Source organism: Halichoerus grypus, chromosome 5, assembly GCF_964656455.1.
Source record: "Halichoerus grypus chromosome 5, mHalGry1.hap1.1, whole genome shotgun sequence".
Lineage (NCBI taxonomy): Eukaryota > Metazoa > Chordata > Mammalia > Carnivora > Phocidae > Halichoerus > Halichoerus grypus.
The window spans coordinates 36,758,802-36,778,537 of record NC_135716.1 but is presented as its reverse complement, the minus strand read 5'-3'; the positions used below and the strand labels follow the sequence as shown (position 1 = coordinate 36,778,537).

At 36.1% G+C, this 19,736-nt stretch overlaps 1 protein-coding gene across 3 annotated transcripts in view; it reads left to right on the top strand.

Moving 5' to 3' along the window:
* Window positions 1-19,736, top strand: part of VPS13B (vacuolar protein sorting 13 homolog B) — a 741,629-nt gene that overhangs the window by 545,964 nt on the left and 175,929 nt on the right. For all 3 annotated transcript variants that reach the window (XM_078072177.1, XM_078072178.1, XM_078072179.1), the window contains one exon: window positions 7,719-7,856. In XM_078072177.1, coding sequence (XP_077928303.1) covers window positions 7,719-7,856 — 138 coding nt within the window. The remainder of the gene's footprint in view (window positions 1-7,718; window positions 7,857-19,736) is intronic.

Genomic DNA, 19,736 nt, shown 5'->3' with positions numbered 1-19,736 from the left:
TCAGTGAACTGGGAGGGAGGATAGGAGAGTAGGGAATCTCTCGAAGCCCTCACCTACTTCCCTGATTCTTTTTTAGGTGTTTTCTCCCTTTCTACTCTGGCTAGCTGTGAACTCTGCTTGATCTTCTTTAACAAAAGAAAGCTGAGTGAAATTGAAATTCTGATGCACTCACCATGTTTATTGAACACTGAAAATGATTTTAAAGTCATTCCAATCTTCTCTTTGTGTAAAAGTTGATATACCCAGATACCTTACTAAAAGGAGTCTCGAACTCCCAGTTTAAGAAATGGAAAGGAGTCTATTTGGGCTTGCAGATGATTTACTTCCTTGATTCATACATAGGCCAGATATTTCCAAGGGATGGAAAAGAAAGTAAGAATATAATTTTGATAATTACCAGAACCAAAGTGCAGGGAAACTGTTAGGTCAATAATTTCTCCTCAGCCAGGAGTATTTAATAGAGAAGTAAAATACATTGACTAGTATTTTAAACCTAAGTAGTTACTATTTTAGGAATTAAATATAAATAAGTTTACTCTGTTTTTTAAGATCGAAATTGGGTATAATTTCCACTAATAAACAGAGTGTTTTATTTTTTACCTATTATATTCCTCTTATTTCAGATCATTGATAAAAAAGATTTTTCAAAATTACAAAGCAAAAACAAAAACTGGGAGGAGTAGACACTTGAAAGACACTGCACACACGTATTCCTATTTTCTTTAAAGGTTGTGTTTTAGAAACAAAACAGTGACTGTTCATTGAACTTTTACCATGCCATGTCCCAGGCAAACCATGTTACACATATTATCTGATATAATATTCTCAACAACCCACAATCTAGTGTATTATCCCCATTTTGGCAACTAAAAAACTGGGACTCCGTGAAGTTAAAATTAAATTTACCCACTTTAAGGAGTCAGGACTTAAACCCAGATCTGTCTGCCTCCAAAGTTCACGTTCTTTTCATTACCCTGAATTTTCTACTGTGTTATAAACTGATGTAAACTCTCCTATGGAACAAAATGTGAAAAAGCTCAATGAAAGTAGGGCTGTCTGTGTTCAGTAAGTCCTAGGTCAATGGCAGTCTATTTCATAAACCTCTTCCATATGACAGTATCCTTTCACCTGCCAGTTGTCCCTCAAGAGTTCATCAAAAATCACTTAAATGTTATTTCGTAAGCATAACCCCGTGTACCTCACAGGCCAAAGAGAACCAAAAGAAAAGCAGCCATAGATGAGACTTTGGCCTGGGCTCATTAAAAATGGCAGACTGCAGCGTGCTTGCAACCATAGCAGGTCATTGAAGACTTTGCAAAAAAGTGAATAAAATCTAATCTTCTTTCTTTTTAAAAAAAACAAACAAACAGTAGATCCTTCTGGACTTTGTGGAACTGATAAAATGAAGACAGAAGTAAATCTTCAGGCTATTTGGAGTGCTACATCATATAAGCATTTTATGCTTTTGAGGAATTTGTAATATTTTAATCATGAACTACTGTCCGAAAGAAAACTCAGTGCAATATGACATCAGAGCAAAAAGTTACTGAAATTTAAATCTGCAATAGTAGTTTAGGGAACACATTAATTTTAATCATAATGATTTAGGGATGATAACATTAGCATCAATGGGATTAGAAATTAAAGTATGATATAATTTCCAAAGTTGTTGATAATATTGAGCAGGATTTTGTTACCCAGGACTGCAAGCAGCAACAGGATCAGATTAATACAGCAAGAAGCTAATACTGAGAATAGGATGACAAACGACTTACCGGAGAAAACATGGTTAAAATGAGGTACACCAAAACCCAATTAATCAAATGTTTATTTTTCAGCACTCATCCCCCAAATTTCAATTAATAGCATTTTTTCCAGAAACACAAATTTACAAGAACTTTCCACCAAAGGAAAATTTTGTATCCTTGACTTTGCTTCTTATTTGCATTAGCACTCATTTTCCATTAAAGAAATGTAAACGACAAAGGTATCATGAGAAAATTGAATCAAAGGGGCAAAAGCATTATTGTGATTATAGGTAATTGCATCTTGCACAACAAAATCTTTGCCTGGAGCTGCCAGGGGAAATCACCATTTGGCAATTACTTTCTGCCTTCCTTAATCAGCGTACTTAATGGAGATGTTCTTGAGCACAAAAGTGGCCCAGGGAAAGCAGAAAGAGGTACAGATTATCAATTGCTTTGTAAACCTGAGGTTGGTAAAAGTAACTGTTAGGGAAGAGGGGGAGAGTGGGGAAGAAAATAAGAGATACTTAGCTTTGAAATAAACAAATTCTTATGCACTGGGATTTTTAAAATTCAAAGTTCATTCACATGGCAAAAGAAATGAAAAGATTGTCTCTGCAATGACTAACACTTAGAAATATCTGGTGTAAAAGGAGCTGGACTTCATTCAGTGTATGTCAATCTTTAAAATGGGGAAATTACCACTGACATCTGTGGGGAAATGTCTTCTCATTGGGACCTTCGTAAAAATTCAGCTCAATTACTAAAAAAAAAATTAAAAAAAATTCCTGCCACATAGTAGAACAAAGCAGAGTAGAATAAAGTAGAATAGAATAAAAAAAAGAAGAAGAAGAATGTAGCAGGAGGGGAAGAATGAAGGGGGGGAAATCGGAGGGGGAGAAGAACCATGAGAGACAAGGACTCTGAAAAACAAACTGAGGGTTCTAGAGGGGAGGGGGTTGGGAGGATGGGTTAGCCTGGTGATGGGTATTGAGGAGGGCACGTTCTGCATGGAGCACTGGGTGTTATGCACAAACAATGAATCATGGAACACTATATCTAAAACTAATGATGTAATGTATGGGGATTAACATAACAATAAAAAAATTTTTAAAAAAGTAGAATAGAATAAAGTAGTAGAATAAAGCTTACAAAATCTGTAGCATTCAGCTGTTCTATGTGAGCTTGGAAAACAAATTTTGGCTAAGTTGAAGATTGCAAAGAAAATAAGAACGGGTCACACTGAATCATGTTATATTTTATATAATTCAAATGTTAGGCAAAAACGTACTTAACTCTGTGAATATTTGCTAAGGGTTAAAAAATAATAATGAGCAGCAGTACAAAGACCACTTTTATCAGATTCAGAGGAGGACCTCCCAAGCAGTTAAGTGACACGAAGGTTTGTGAAGAAGAGCAAAGTGAACTACAAACACAATACAATCTGAAACAAGGCTCTGTGAAAGCCAGTAATATCTTGATCCATCTGTGAAAGGACTGGAGACTTCCTGAATCTTCTCTTTGGGTGTTCTTTGTGACGGGATATGATGAAGTATTTTCTTTTGGAGGCCAGGTCAACCAAGAAGGAAAACAAATTGTATAACTTTGTCAGTACCATTGTCTTATTGAAGTGAATTCTCACTGACTTTGAACAGGATTTATGGCTATGAGCAACTCGTCATTTATTCGGACCCATTTCCCCTGCTCTGTAACTCCTAATAAGATACCACTGTCTCCTGTTTCTTAGGCTTAGGGACAACAGCATAAATGTGCTCATCTACATCAGCAGGAGCTTCCTCTTTCCGAGAGCTTCCTGTGCTCAAATAAATAGGTGTTTGCTAAGTACAGCGAAGAAGACTGTCAAAGTCTGAAGGAGCTTCCAGTATGAAGTAGTCATCCCTATTTGTCATTCTATTTATATTATATTCAAAGGCTCCTTTAATCTTAGTTTATCTGGTACTTTCCCAGCTACATTGACCCTGAGGAATGTGTAATATGAATCCCATTTTCTAGACTTGATGATGGAATTAAGGAGAAGTTAAATCAAAGACATTACAGGAAGTCTAAAAGTCATGCCCCTCATCGTCTAGCTATTAGAGCATAAGGGACTAAATAGTGACTTGCAGACTTGAGCTATTTCTGTGGGATTCTGACAGACCTTTCTGCTACTACTTCCACATCATCTCACCACTGTGACTAGGGGCATATCCAAAGTAGAGATTTTAGCTAAAACTGGGAGAGTAGCCACTGTCCTGTCATACATTCTGTATTCATCAACCATGCAACCTGTATTTTCCTGGATGTTCCTCAATTCAGTTATTCTGTTCTGTCAGCTCTATAAATACAGCTGTACTTTCCAATCAGTTGTGTAGCCATATTAAACCAACAATATCATCAAACCAGTAATTTGGGGGGAAAACAGTCATTGAAAGTTTGGCTTCTTTAGATGGATTTCCTAGACTTTTACATTTTTTTAAATTCCTAATTCCCATTCTGCTTCCTACTATTGCCAGTTTGTTTATTCCATCTCCATTAAGTCATATCCCTCTGTAATTGCCCCAGTGCAGACTCCAAGGCTGGGTGCCAGATGGCCAGGCCCTCTAAGTTCTATGAAAAGAGAAGCAACCTGCACAAAGCCTATCTCCCCTACTTAGAAAACCCTCATCCACATTATCAGAATTTTGTGCTTCCCCCGTCTATACCTTGATGAAAATAGAACATCAAAATATCCTTTGAAGTGCTTTTTCCCTTTCCCCTTCACTTCAGTTTTTTTAGATGCTTGATGTGTCATCCTATTTTTTCTTCAGCTGTGAATATAGGTCCATGCACCATTATATGCTTAGGATCATCCTTAAGATGATCATCCTCCAATATGTACATATGTATATATGCAGGTAGGTTTATTTCTTTAAGGTAGAGTCCTTTGTGTGGCCTTCCTAATGACAAGGGCATGGATATTTAGAATTTTGGTAGACACTCATTTTCAACCTCTCCCCTACTCATTCAGAAATCGACCTTACATAGGAAGATCCATTTCTCCTCTTTCTCCCCCATACAAGATATTATCAATCTTTTTAATTTATGCTAAGCTGTCAAATAAAAAAACTTCTTGTTTTAACTTGTATGTGGTTGATTGTCAGGCTGAGCATTTTTTCCTATTTTTCATAAAACGGTGCTCTCTAGAAGGATTAAATAGCTAAAGGTAAAAACAAAATGTTAAAAATGCTTGAAGAAACTATAGGAAAATATGTAATCACCTAGGGATAAAGCCATTAAATAAAAGTTAATAGATTTTTCTTCACATCTATAAAAAAGTATGCTTGCAAAAAGCATCAGAATTTATTTTAAGGACAACTACCATCCCAAGAGGAAATATTTGCTACCTACGACAAACATTAGCACTCATTAACTAATAAAAAAAAGAATAAGTAAATATTTTGTAGAAGAGGAATCAAATGGCCAGTATATGAAAAGATGCTTAACCTGCTTTGTTTTTTACTATTAACAATGTAAGATGGCTTTTCCTATGTCAGTACATACAGATCTTCTTGAGTCTTCTAAACAATTCTATGGATCACTGTTGTTTATTTAAGCATCAATCCGTTGATGAACGTCTAAGTTGTTTTCTGCTGTTTACTATGATTAGCAGTTCTGTAGTATGTGTGTGCACGCGCGTGTGTGTGTGTGCATGCACGCACATGCGCAAGCTACACAGCCATTATCAGTTTTTTAGTCTTGGCCTATCTGATAGATGAAAAATTCTACTTGTTTAAAAAAAATTTTCTTTGATTATTACTAAGATTTAGTATCTCATAATGTTTATATTTTAAAATGTTTATATGCCATTTGTTTTCTTCATCTCTATTTGCTTTATTAATTTCTTCATTTAATAATTGCTTATTCTTTACCCATTTTTCTCTATTAATATCTATATTGACTATATGAGCTCTTTATATTAATGATATCCCTTTTCTGTCACACAAGTTTGAATATGTGATCCCTATAACTTGTTTGTTCATCCTAAGTTTTATTTATTCGGCTCAGATCATGATCTCGGGGTCCTGGGATCAAGCCCCAAGTCAGGCTCCCTGCTCAGCGGGGAGTCTGCTTCTCCCTCTCCCTCTGGCCCTCCCCCAACTCGTGCTCTTTCTCTCTCAAATTAATAAATAAAATCTTTAGAAAAAAATTACCTTTGGTCTGACAAAAAAGTAGTTATCAATTAAAGAATATTGACTGTAAGCCAAAGACCCAAGACTTTATTTCTGCCTTTTCTGTTAATTGTGTTTATCATGCTGATAATTTCTACATCAGTTTAATTCCTCTCTGTCCATTATTTATTTAGTTACATCACTTAGGTCTGTTTTCTCTGTTAGGTCATTGTTCTCTCTTTAGGTTGTATTCTCTTCAAAATGAAGAATTAAGCCTCCTCATACAGGTCTAGCACAGTACCGTTTACTTGATAATAACTGCTTCTTGATCATGGCTACACAGATGGGACTCTAGAAGTAGACACTCAGGTCCCGTCAAGTTACATAGCTCCTACAAATTGATTATAGATCCTACCAGCAAGAGACTTTTGCTATTATTTCACGACACTTGACCATTATATTTGAAAGAGAGAATAGTATAGTGTTACTGTGTAATTGATCTACTATGCATATTCTCACTGCTTGAAATTCACTGATCATATAAAAAGAGAAGAATGCACTAGCTTGGTGTTTGATCTTTACCACGTAGATCTAATGTCACAATCAATTGCTTTCAGTGTTTTCTTTGAAATCACATAAAGGTTCATATGTGCCAAATTTCATAAGAATCACATGATAAGGTCAAGAAATACAAATTCCAAGGCAGAATTTATATGCCCAGTTCACATATGACAGTAATACTATATAACCATATGTTGAATATAATACACTGTATGTAAATGCTATTCTTGAAAGCAATCCAATCAATAAAACTTAAAATAAATAACACTTTAATAACACATTTCAAATCGACTGAAAAGTGAATAGATGGACTCTATGGCAAGAACATCCCTATAAAATTGACATTCAGAGGCTATTAAAACACAGAGAATAAAACAATCTTGAAACAAAAGAAAAACTGTGAATATTTAGAAGTTTTTTTAAAAAGCCTACTACATTGTATGCCAAGATACAGCAGTCGTTTTATTTAAAGAGCTATTTCAATAAAAACTGGATGGCCAAAAAAAAAAAAAAAAAAAAAAAAAACTGGATTGCCAAGCAGTAAAAAGCAAATTCAGTTTGCATTCACCAATAGCTAAAAAATACTTTTTAAAGAATATACTATATAAACCAGAAAAAAGTAAAAAATACACAGTAACAGAAAAAGTCAAAACAGAAAAAAGTCAAGATTTAGTTATAATTGGAACTAATAAAAGATTGACCAATTTTTATCATTAAAGAGGGTTATGGGAAAGCTACTGAAGTTAACTTCAAAAGCCTAGCAGTAAAAAGTGATTGTAATGTCAGTAAAACTCTGAAACAGATCAAATAGACCCTAAGTAGTACTAATCCACTGCATCTTTGAACATATATTTGCCTTTTTTTAAGCTAAAAAGCTTGCCCTTTTTTTCTTTAATTTGTTTCCAACATCCTGTTTAAAAAAAAAAAAAAGAAGGAAAAGAAATCCAACTATACAACTATTAACAGCAGCTCAGAGTACAGAAACTTTACCTTCATTCAAAGATAATACGAGTTAAGATTTGAAATGTCGTTTCCTTTTTGGCCTGGCTCTGGAAAGCATGGTTTCATCATTCCAATGTAGAGAGAGAGCTTCTCTCTGTCCATATGAGTACTTGTGTGACAAGGATATGTACAAACAGATGAATCAGTGGAGGTTACAGAAGTGAATTTAACCATTTTTTCTTATTGTCAGCTAAAGCTCTTACACCAAAATGAGATGTTTGTGATGTGTTTGACATTTTTAATTTCAATTTTGTCACTTCAGATCCCGGGAAGACTCTGCCTGAAGCCCTTGATTACTGCACAGTTTGGCTGCAGACCGTGCCTGGAGAAATAGACAGCAAAAGTGGTATTCCACCCTCCCTGGTAACGCTACAAATTAAAGACTTTCTTAATGGACCAGGTAAGAAAGTCATAATTCAAATGTGTATACATTTTTTTCATGTGAGTATATTAACATGTACTTAGGGTCTGTTAGTAATTGTGACATTCCTTGCAAAAAATGAATAGTTCGTTTTCCAGAAGTGTATTCTTCTCAGGCTGCCCATTCTAGAGATTAAAAGGCAAATATTAATATGCATTAAAAATTACCTTTGGTATAGGGCGCCGGGGGGGTTCAGTTGGTTAAGCATCTGCCTTCGGCTCAGATCATGATCTCGGGGTCCTGGGATCAAGCCCCAAATCAGGCTCCCTGCTCAGCGGGGAGTCTGCTTCTCCCTCTCCCTCTGGCCCTCCCCCAACTCGTGCTCTTTCTCTCTCAAATTAATAAATAAAATCTTTAGAAAAAAATTACCTTTGGTCTGACAAAAAAGTAGTTATCAATTAAAGAATATTGACTGTAAGCCAAAGACCCAAGACTTTATTTCTACCTTTTCTGCTAACTGTGTGACCTTAGGCAGTTGATCTAATCTCCTATGCCTCAGTTTCCTTACTGTAAACAAAAAGAATAAAATAGGTAGGTGGTTGGATGGATGGATGAGATACACGATATATCTACATAAGATAATATACATAGGTATATTCAATTGGATAAGTATACTTATTTCAAATACTTAACAATGTGCTTGAGAAATTAACACTCAGTTTTAGATAGATAGATACAGTTATCAAAATGTATTGAGTGCTTATCAGTACCAGGTATTAAGTGCTTTACATACTCATATAGACCCAAGAAGGAGGCACTATAATTATGCCTGTTTTATGAATTAGGAAGTTAAGACTTAAAACTATGAAGGAATGGCAGTGGAGCCATTCAAACCCAGGTCTTATGACTCCAAAGACCTAGATCACTTCTCTACTACACTAATTTTAGCACAGCCATAGATTTCTCCTCTCTTCTCCTTCTCCTCTTCTTTCTTTTGCCTGCTCTATTTCTTCTCCCTTCATGTCCTGTTCCTCCTCCTCTTCTTTTTATTATTCTTCCTTCACTTCAATGAGATCTTAACTATTTAATAAAAATTACTGCATTTTCATTTACTTTATATTTACAGTGCTTCAAAACATATTAGTCATCAAAAAATATTAGTTTCTTCATTAAGAATTTAAAACAATGGTGTTAAACTGTCTTGAGATCTCTAGCAATACTCTGCAAAGTGTGAATTTTGATGAGTGAAAAATATCCCTGCATGGACCTGGTTCAGTGTGTGTCATGGCAGACCAATGCACTCATGAGCCGTGGCCACAGATTGAAGAAAGCCACTTGTCATCATGTCTGGAGTAAAGAGAGCCTAAAGCCACCTACACTGCCCCTTTCACTGAGGCCCTGTTCTTCCCAGTGCTGGGATTTAAAAGGTGTAGAAGTATGAAGAACTATTTCTAATCATTATAAGTATCTAGACATGGTTTTAAAGACTCAAAGGAAAGCAAGAAGCTAATGATGAAGGCTAAGAGAGTCATCAAAGTTGGAAGAAGTCTTTGGGGTGAGGTAATGGACAGATTGAGAGTAATGTGAGTCTAGTACTTGGCTAGTGAGTGTGAAATACCATATTTCATTTTATCCAAGCCATCATCAATTGTAGGAAAAAACATTTTATGTACCAAGAAAAAAGAAAAAATATCTGCTATTTAAACTATGATACAGTGCTTTCTTATTATATCCATTTCAAGGCACTTCCTGACTTCAGAGTTGTTCACATGTAAAAGACTGAACATGTGAGAATGGGTGAAATTGTGTAAGAACATATGATTAGTTCATGAAGAAGTGAGAAAGAAACTTGGGTTTCCCTCTTCTCTTTTTTAGTTTCAGATTTTTTTTGCTTTTAGGCACAGTCTTTCACTCACTTTGGCTAGAAAGTTCCCTTCTAATTTATATTTGGTTGATTTGTTAAAGAATGGGATCTACAAATCCATAATTATGTATATTTTCATGGCAACCAAAGAAATTACATTTCAGGAGAAATGTCAGTGAATGAATGAAAAATTATGTTTATAATTCTAGCATTTAATGTGACTAGTAGGGATGTGATTTTTTTTAAATAGTTATACTTTTGTGTTTCTTACACTTCTTTAAGTTAGAAATTACATATATGCCATTCCTTATTTAATGTTTATTCAATAAGAGTGATAATCTATCTGGAGATTCAACTTTTGAACAAATGGATTGAAAGTGTTATTTTATAGTAGCGCTTCTCAGACTTGAGTGTGCATTTGAAGCATCTCTGGTAAGCTTGTTAAAATGCAAATAGTTTAATAGTTCTAGAAGGTGGGAATGAAATTCTACATTTCTAACAACTCCCAGGTAAAGTGGGATTGGTGCTGGAGACTACACTTTTGTAACAAGCTTTTATATGATTCGTGAATGAATGAATACACACACACACACACACACACACGGCTATTGAGGACCAAACTGCAGATATTTTGGGGCACAGGAGAGGGGAATGATAGAAAGAATGATAAGTGGTTTTTTAAATTGTACTTTTATTATGAAAAATCAAATACAGTGTCTAATTAATGGTTTAAGTTCTTCAAAGTCTAAAACATTTTAACCAAGAGTAGTTTTCTTTCATAAAGTATTTGAGGGAAGATTAGTTTGAATGGTATATCAGTTGTGTGGGATTCCACTACATACTAACCTAACATTTTTGAACTGCTCCAGAATTTACTATCTTAGACAAAAATTTCCTTACTGTAAATAATTTGTCGTGTAAAGTATATAAGATGTTAGTCCATAGACTAATCATATTCTCTTACTACACAGCCAAATTGCCACTCTATATTAATTTAGAGATCAATAGAAATACAGGACACATAAAGTACTTCTTACCATAGGAGTGTCTTATTTTATAGATTTTTGGTAACTCAAGAAAGTTATCTTGTTTCCAGATTTTAGAAAATGGTGTACTAAGAGGAATATTATTTATGCTGAGACTATGGGAACAAGCTTCAGCTTTATAATATTCCCCAATGTCATTCCCTTCCTTTAAAAAAATAAAGTCTTTTGTATGTGGTGTTACCATTAAGAATCTTTTGCTAACATTAGTTTTTTAATCTAGATGCACATCCTATTTAAGTATCATTCCCAGAGTTTTATGCTACAGCTCTAAAATGGTATACTTTTATTCTTGTCTTGCTCCTGAATTAACATTTCAGCAGCAATAAAAGTTACGACCCTGAAGAATACAGAAAATACTGATTATAACTACCTAACCTTAAGTTTTCTTCTTAAGGTGAAAACTTAACAGCTTTTGAATTCAGCCTTACAGATTTATTTTGCAGGGATTATTTATCTAAACAATGTGATACAAATGCTGCTCTTTAGCCCTTGTTTTTGGAAAAATAATTCAAAAGTGCTTGAGTATTCCCTTATTTCCTCTGTTCACTTAATAGTACCTTAGAGCAAATGGTAGGTCCCAACTTCTACATCAGAAAAGCCCTTCAAAGCTCTGTCACCCCCATCTCCTTCCTTCAGAGGCAACAGTTGTACCCATTAGCAAGGTCAGTGGCTTGGAGAAACCTGGAAAGCAGCAGCTACCAGAAACCCGCTAGAATAATATCTCCAGCAGGTGATAGATTAGTTGGAACAAATTGGAACCATTGCAGTTCAGCAATCCTGGTTTCTTTCAAGCTGTTTTTAAAATGTCGTCATTTTAATACACAATCTAAGCCCTGCGGAACAGTCCACAGCAGGTTAATTTGAATCATATGATGTGTCACTGCCCTCAGCTGACATGAGCTCTATTCCATGTGTGAAGCCATAATAAATCCATTCCCAACCGAGGAGAATTCCCCGTGAGAAGGTGAACTAACCCAGGCCTCACACTGGCGTGCTAGCGCTCCGTAATGGAAAGCAGGGCCACCTGTTCCAGCACAGTTAGCCTATAGAGAAAAAATTAGCATTAGATCAGGTACTTCTTATATTGAAAAATCATCCATAGTTCTCGCAAATTCAAATTCAGCTGTGAACTGCTTGGTATGACATCATACAGAAACGTAGGAATGTGCCCACTTGATCCCAGTTTAAAAGTTTTGTTAGCCATAGGATTCCTTAACTTTGAAATGAGAAAAATTTTTTTTTTAATTTAATGAGAGCTGACACGTGAGAAGAAGAACTGGGAAGGGTGCATATTTTTCTAATTAACTCAGGGTCATTTGTAAAAACATTTGAGCTCCCTGGTATTTTTTTCATTGTTCCTTTGCAGACATATTTTTGAACACTGTCACTGTAATGACATTTAATGAAATGACATTTAAATGACGACAAAGAAAAATCTGTGCCAAATTGGGAGAACATTACCACATCATTTATGTTTTGTAATAAATTAATTAGCACACTGCAGTCTTCTTATAATTTAAGTAACGTGGTTGTATCAAACACAGTTATGACTGCAATTTCACATTTATTCTCGTGTACAGTATACCTGGTATCTCTAGATGAAATACATAACCGCTGAATTCTTTTTCTCTTAATAAAATCATTTCTTTAGTCTCTCCCTGTTTAACCTGCTCATTAATTTGCCTGTATAGTTTTCATGTCGTTTTAATTTCATTCTGGCTTTGGATTGGTTTCAGCTCTGGTTTTATTTAATTTTTGTTTTAAAAATTTGACTTTTAATGGGTTGTAATCCTATTTTGAACACTGTTTTCTTACATCTTACGGATTAACTTACTGTTTTTTATAGGTTGCAGTGATTTTAATTTTTACTTTTAAAAAATTTCTAAACATCTTAGTATAATCCTGTTTCCATAAACTTCTTTGATTTGAATGAAAATATATACATATTTTAATATACTTATTAAATAATATAAAATATTACTTTAAAAAACTTCTCAGATACAGTAGCACACCATTCAAATAGGTTTATGTAAATAGACAGTAGAGATTTTAAGTTGTTTACCTCCAGATGTGTATTTTTGAAATGTTTTTTTTAAAGATTTTATTTTCCTTGGTGAATTCTGCTTTTATATTCTTTTATTACTGAATTTATTACTCAGTGGGGATTAATTCAGATATATCTTGAAAGTACTTGTTCAGAGGAACTAAGATATCTAAAAAAGATGACCCAAATAACCTCCTGACATTTTCTGGAGTGGAAAATGAAGATTAAGTAACAGAATATTTAAACACAAGAAGATTTCAGTGTGAAAGAAAGCATCTTAAGGAGCTCATTTTAATTAATTTCTCTTAATGCTGCCCTGATAGTTAACCCTTTGCCTCTTTTCTCTTTCCAGAAATGGAGCCAAGGCCCATGCCCTCGAGTTCTGTCTCTATCTTAATTCAATTTTACAGCCATACTAGCAGGCTATCTTCTACATTTAAGAAATGTAAACTCATCAATAAAACTATAAGAACCTTGACTTTTACATTTCCCCAGTTTTATGGGTTCCAATTTGCAGTGTCAGCATTATATTATCATAGTTTATTTTCCCCATGATTTATCAAAATGAAATGGTAAACTTGATGTCAGGGTGTTAAATAGGGCATGGACCAAGAATTTTAAAACCCAGGAAAGTCTTTCATTATTTCAACCCTACTCTTTCAACTCTAACTTGTACCTTTGGAAGAAATGAGAAAAGTGTATGACTTTTAATTAATTTTTTAATAAACCTTTTTCTCTTATTCCTATAACAACCTGGTTTTAATACCAAATTTTTCACTGTAGAACCAGTAAGCCATATTAATTTCTTACCAACACTGTAGAGTGAAGGGACTTTAAGTCTTCTTTGAAAGTCAGGCTGACTGCGGTGCCTCCAGGGGACTATACTTGGCTAAGTAACGGGACCCAGAGGGTCACAGAAGCTGGTTGTGGGTGTGGCCAGATGGTAAGAGGCAGCGCAAGGTCTCCTGCCGGGAAGTCAGTGGTATGGCAATTATCTAGATTCCTTATTTCTTCATGTGGTCCAGTTCTGTCAGGATTATTTCTTCTACTGAAGAGAATGGCGGTAATTGCGGGGATATCTTTCTGGGATCATGCAGCCAACTAAGGTGGAAGAAAAAGAGAACATTATTTGGCTTCTCCTAACTGTAGCCTTGCAACTTTGTGCTTGCATGCCGGTCTTCTTCCCCTACCTCTCCCACCTGTGCCTTCCCGGGGCCATGGTGTGGGGCCTTCTGTCCCCCTCTCTCTACAGACAGTAACCTCAGCTGTCTCTTTTATGCTAACAACTCCCAAATGCCTAGCCCTGGTTTTGACTTACCCAACAACGGAACTATTTCTCCATCTGCCTATTAGATGTGTTTAGTTATTTAAAATTCGTTATGTTCACATTAAATTAAACTGTTTTTCTCTCCTCTCCTTATTCATTCCTGCCCTTAGTATAGTCTTCAAATTTCTTGACATGTGCTAGTGATAGCAATATTATTCCAGTCATGTTTTGTCACAATTTTACTGACACCTTTGATTCATCCTTTTTTCTTTTTAATTCCAAGTCCTCTTCGTTTGTCCTTTGAAATGGTCCTCCATTATGTCTACTACCTCCCTAGTTTAGGTTTATGCCCTAATTACTTCCTCAGTCTGTTTACCTGCAGCCTTCCCTCCAGATTCTCCTTTTCCTCACTAATCCTGTTGTCCCCTGTGCCCTTGTTAAATGAGCTTCCCCTGCCAAACTCCTATGATGTTGACCACCCAACTCCCTCAGTTCATCTGGTCAAAGTTCTCCTCAGCCCTCAAGGCTCTCTCTAATCTGGTGTCATCTGGCTTAGCTATCACTAAGCAGGTGATCCTAAGTAAGATTACTCTACTTCTTTGAGCCTCAGTATTTTCTTCCATAACGTAAGAGAGCTATTTTAAGAGTCCTTTAAGTTCTAAAATGATGGCTGTAATCCTTAACGGAACTCTTCATTTATTTTCACACCACATATTGTGAGCAATTGCAATATGCCCAGTGTTGTTCTAAGCAGTCCCCTCTCTCAAGAAATGCACATTATCTGGTAGAAAAGACAGAATTTGTTGGCCAAATAGTCAAACAAAGTAATATATAATGATAAACTAATACACGTGTCATGAAGTTCTGTGGACTCATAAGAGTGGAGATTCAGGGAAGCTTCTCAGAGTAACTGACCCTGCAGCTGATTTGCACAGGATACAGGGGGGTTGACCAAGGACTGCAGACGGGAGAGTGGATTTCTGGGAGAATATGTGCAAAAGACAGTGTGGAGAGTGGTGTCATGTCAGATTACAGGAAATGAAAACAGGGAAGAGTGAGGGAACCAGTGCTATGAGGTGAGGCTATAGGAGAGGCAGAGACTAGGCCTTGTTGGCCATAATCAAGGATTTTAGGATTTTTATCTTAAGAGTAGTGAGGAACCATTGAAGAGCTGTCAGCAGGACATGTATGCAGTGGGGGAGGGAGGAGGTGTGTGTGTTGATATGGTTATATCTGCATTTTGAAAAGGTAACTCTATTTGCAGGGCAGAGAACACTAAGAGGGGCTAGAGTAGATGGAAGGGAGCAATTAGGAGAATATTGAAGTAGTACTGGTGAGAGGTAATTATAAGTTGGATGGGGAATGGTGATAAGAAATAGGGAGAAGTGAAAGAATTGGTAGATATTGGGAAGGCAAAATCTATGGTAATAGAGTAGGGAGATAGTGGGTAAGGAGTAGGGAGATAGTGGGTAAGGGAAAAAATTTAAACATAGCTTCTGGGTCTCTGACTGGTTTAACTGGATGGATGGTATTTTGTCCCCACAAACTTCATATGTTGAAACTCTAATACCCACTATTATGGTATTTGGAGATGGGGCCTTTGGGAGTTAATTAGGTTTAGATGAGGTCATGAGGGTTGGGGCTCCCCCATGATGGGATAGTACACTTACAAGAAGAAACACCAGAGAGCTTGCTGTCTCCCCCACTCTGCCATGTGAGGACACATTGAGGAGGTGGCCATCTGCAAGCTAGAAAGGGAGCCTTCACCAGAAGCCAATAATGCCGGCACCCTAATCTCAGCATTCCAGCCTCTAGAAATGTGGGGAAATAAATTTCTGTCTTTAAGCCACCAGGCTCTGGTATTTTGTTACGGCAGCCCAAACTAAGACAGGTGGTAATCCTGATTACTGAGATGAAAATACTTGAAGAGAACCACATTGTTTTTGGTTTGGTTTGGTTTGGTTTTCATTTGTGAGAGTATGGAGAGATCATGAGTTTTGTCTTGGATGTGTTGAGTTTATGGCAGTTACTCATACAGATCTGGAGCTCATGAGACCAAGACCAGTGATAAAGGATTGAATGTTTTAGAATCTTTGGGATACAGATTCTAAGTCCATCCATGGGCCTGAATGAGAGATTACTCAAGGAAAGTGTAGAGAGGAAATAGAGAAAAGAACCTAAGAGTGCATCTTGAGGAAGTCCAATCAGGATTTTACTGGCCAGGAGGAAATTGTAGGCTAAGAGGAGAATTTGAAAAGTATAATGTCCAAGAAGCCAAATCATTAGCACTTTGAGACACGGAAAGATGAGAAATTGAAAATATCTAGTAGATTTATAGACTTTGTGACTAAAAGTGCTTCCCCCCATCAGGTTAACCTGGATAGGAAATAGTCTAGAATGCATTGAGGTAAACAAGAGGGAAAAAAATAGTAGAAGCAGAGAGTATAAATAACTCCTTTGAGAAATTTGTGAAGAGTAATAATAAAGGGTAGTATATGAAAGAGCATCTGGGATCATGGTTTGGGGATTTTGCTTTTATGATGAACGGACTTGGGTTTTCTCATACTTAAATATTCACAAGAGGAATCCAGTTGAGAGAAGAATTAGGTAAACTAACAAAGAGAAAAGATCAACATGAGTGCCTAAGAAAAAGGGAAGAAGAATCCAATACATATTTGAAAGAACCACTTTTAAATTAGAGAAGCAACAGATTCTCTATTTTACCTAACAAATTAAGCAAGGGAAGGAAAGGGGCATATGCAGGTAATTTTTAGTTTGGTAACAAGAAATTGATGGAAATGTAATGGCTTTAACTTTCTCCATGAAGCTAGAAGCAAGATCACCTATTGAAGTTGAAGAGGGACAAGAGGGGTTTGATGGTTTGGAGGCAGAATGGCTTGACATCATCTTCCAATGTGACTTTGTCATATGCCATACGCATTCTCATCTCTGTGTCTTTTTTAACTTTTATATCATGGAAATTTTCAAATATATACAAAAGTATACTCCTTCTTAAGTAACTGTCAGCCATGGGCAGTATTGTTTCTTACATACCCCTATCCACTTCCTCACCTTCTGTATTATTTCGAAGCAAATCCCCTGCATCATATTATATCATCTATAATATTTCAATATTATGTATCTCTACAATACACGAACTTTTAAAAACGTGACCACAATACTATTATCAAACCTAAAGATAATCATTCTTCAGTGTTATCAAATATATAGTGTTCAAATTTCCAGTTATCTCATACATATCATGTGTGTGGAGGGGGGGAGGGGAAAAACGTACATGGATGGTGGGTATTTGTGTGCATGTATATTTCTTGGGTGGTGGTGGTGGTTTTTTTTTTTAACCAGAAGCCATATATGTTCTGCACGTGACTATTGGTTATTTCTTTCTAGTTTCTTTTAATCGTTAGGTTTTCTCCTCTATCATTTTTCATCTCTTGTCATTTATATATTGAAGAAGCCAGATCATTTATCTTGTAGAGTTTACCACAGTTTGGATTTTTTTTTTTTTTTAAAGATTGTATTTAGTTATTTAGCTGAGAGAGACTGAGCGAGCAGGGAGAGGGGTAGAGGGAGAGGGACAGAGAATCCCAAGAAGACTCCATGCTGAGCGCAGAACCCCATGCAGGGCTCCATCTCACGACCCTGAGATCATGACCTGAGACAAAATCAAGAGTCAGACCCTTAACCGACTGAGCCACCCAGGAGCCCCTATCACAGTTTGGATTTTGTCTGTTCCCCTGTCTTCTGTATTTGCTACATATAAATTGGTAGTTGGTTTAACCTATTCAGGTTTGCTAATTATTGTTTTTTTAGCAAGACTGTTCTGTAAAAGGGTTTGTGTCGTTCCATCAGAAGGCACATAATATCTGATGGTCTCTTTTTGTGATGTTAAGAGCCATTGATGCTGAATGCCTGAATTCATTGGAGGTTACAAACAGTAATATTTTCATGCTAACACTCCTTTTCCATGTATTAACTAAAATACTTCTATAAAAAGAAACATTCCCTCATCTACTACTTGTTTACTCAATAGCATTGCTCATCTAAGGAAGGTAGGATAAAAACTGAATTCTGTTCCTTTATTTAAAATTAGTTTTTTAAAATGAGTTGATTTTCTAGATGGGAGGAATTTTTTTTACAATGTATGCATATATCAAATCATCACAATGTATACTTTAAATATCTTAAAATTTCATTTGTTGTTTGTATCTTAATAAAGCTGGGGGGGGGGATGAATCATGTTTCTAGCATATTCCAATAGCGGCCAATTAGTTGTTGCTTGGTATTATTCTTAAGTCATTATTTTTAATGCTACTCAAGTTATCTCATCCATTGGAAGTGGGAACCTCTAGAAATTGGATTCTTAATGTTTTTAATCTTCCCTCACTATGAGATCCTTGTTCCCTTATCTCAAAACAAAATTTGGCTGTTCCCAAAAAGTATCTCTGCTGTCTCCAACCAAAGATGAGTACAAGCCATCACTGGGAAAAGCAAAAAAGAAAAAGAAAGGGCATGACATCAAAAGAGCTGCCAAAATTATTAGAGCAGTAGAATGTGCTTAGCCCTTTTTGATGACTGTTTAGAGAGAGAGAAGTTCATTTAGGTAAGTTCAGTTTAACATGCTCATTTTAGAAAACCAGTACAGTTACCCTATAATGAGAGCATTTATGTTGTGATTGGCGGGGGGCGGGCAGGGTGTACAATGTAGTCAAAAAAGTCAATGCCTGATCATAAGAGTATGTGTATGAGAATAATGCTGGTAGTGATGATGCCCACATCCCAGCTGTAAGCACCATGAGCTGCTGCTGGCTGATCCAGGCAAGAACATGTGTCAGCCCATGTCGCTGAGCCTCCTCAACAGCACGTGGGACAGCTTATTCCCACTTCCTCTTGGTCTACGGTTGTTAATTGGAGCACTCACATCTGCCACTGCTGAGGTCTTTACACTTCACACCTTCAATAAAAACACATTGGTCTCATTGTCATGGGCAACTTTCCAGTTTTCTAGTTCTCACACCTGTGAATACTCAGTCTCCACTATTCCATTATCATCAGGAGTATATTTACTTGGACACTGTCACAAAAATCTGAATTTGCATTGCTGAATAAGAAAAAAATGTTCTATGACCTAATAATAAAAAAATATTTTTATTAGAGATACTATAATTCATAAAGTCAAGCTTGATTACAGATTTGTTCTGTGTTTTGCATTTACCTCTCTAAAATGGGGGGCGGGGGGTAGGAAGCACCATCATTCCTGAGCCTATACATAGCCACCACCACGTATGCACTGACTGTTCACTTAGCAAGCCTTGCTTGTCTTAAAGAAAAAAAAAAAGTGTCTTTTACAAATAAAATTCCAAAGGAAGAAACACTTAACAGAGAAGTTTTCTTTCGTAAATGTTATGATTTGGGTATAACAAGCCATATTGAATCCATTGGGTTTTTGGTAATAGATTTCAAAATACATCATAAATGTAAGTAATATGATGACTAATGGGTCAAGTAAAGTTGGAACATTTTAAATGAGAAAATAGCTGGAACAGTTTTCGGGAGACTTTTCCAGTTGATGTTTGGTCCCCCACAAGGTGTGTATTAACATAAACTTAGGGGAATCACCTCTGGGGCTTGAATTCGCTCTCTGATTTCATTACTACGATATGATTCTTTTCATTTCACT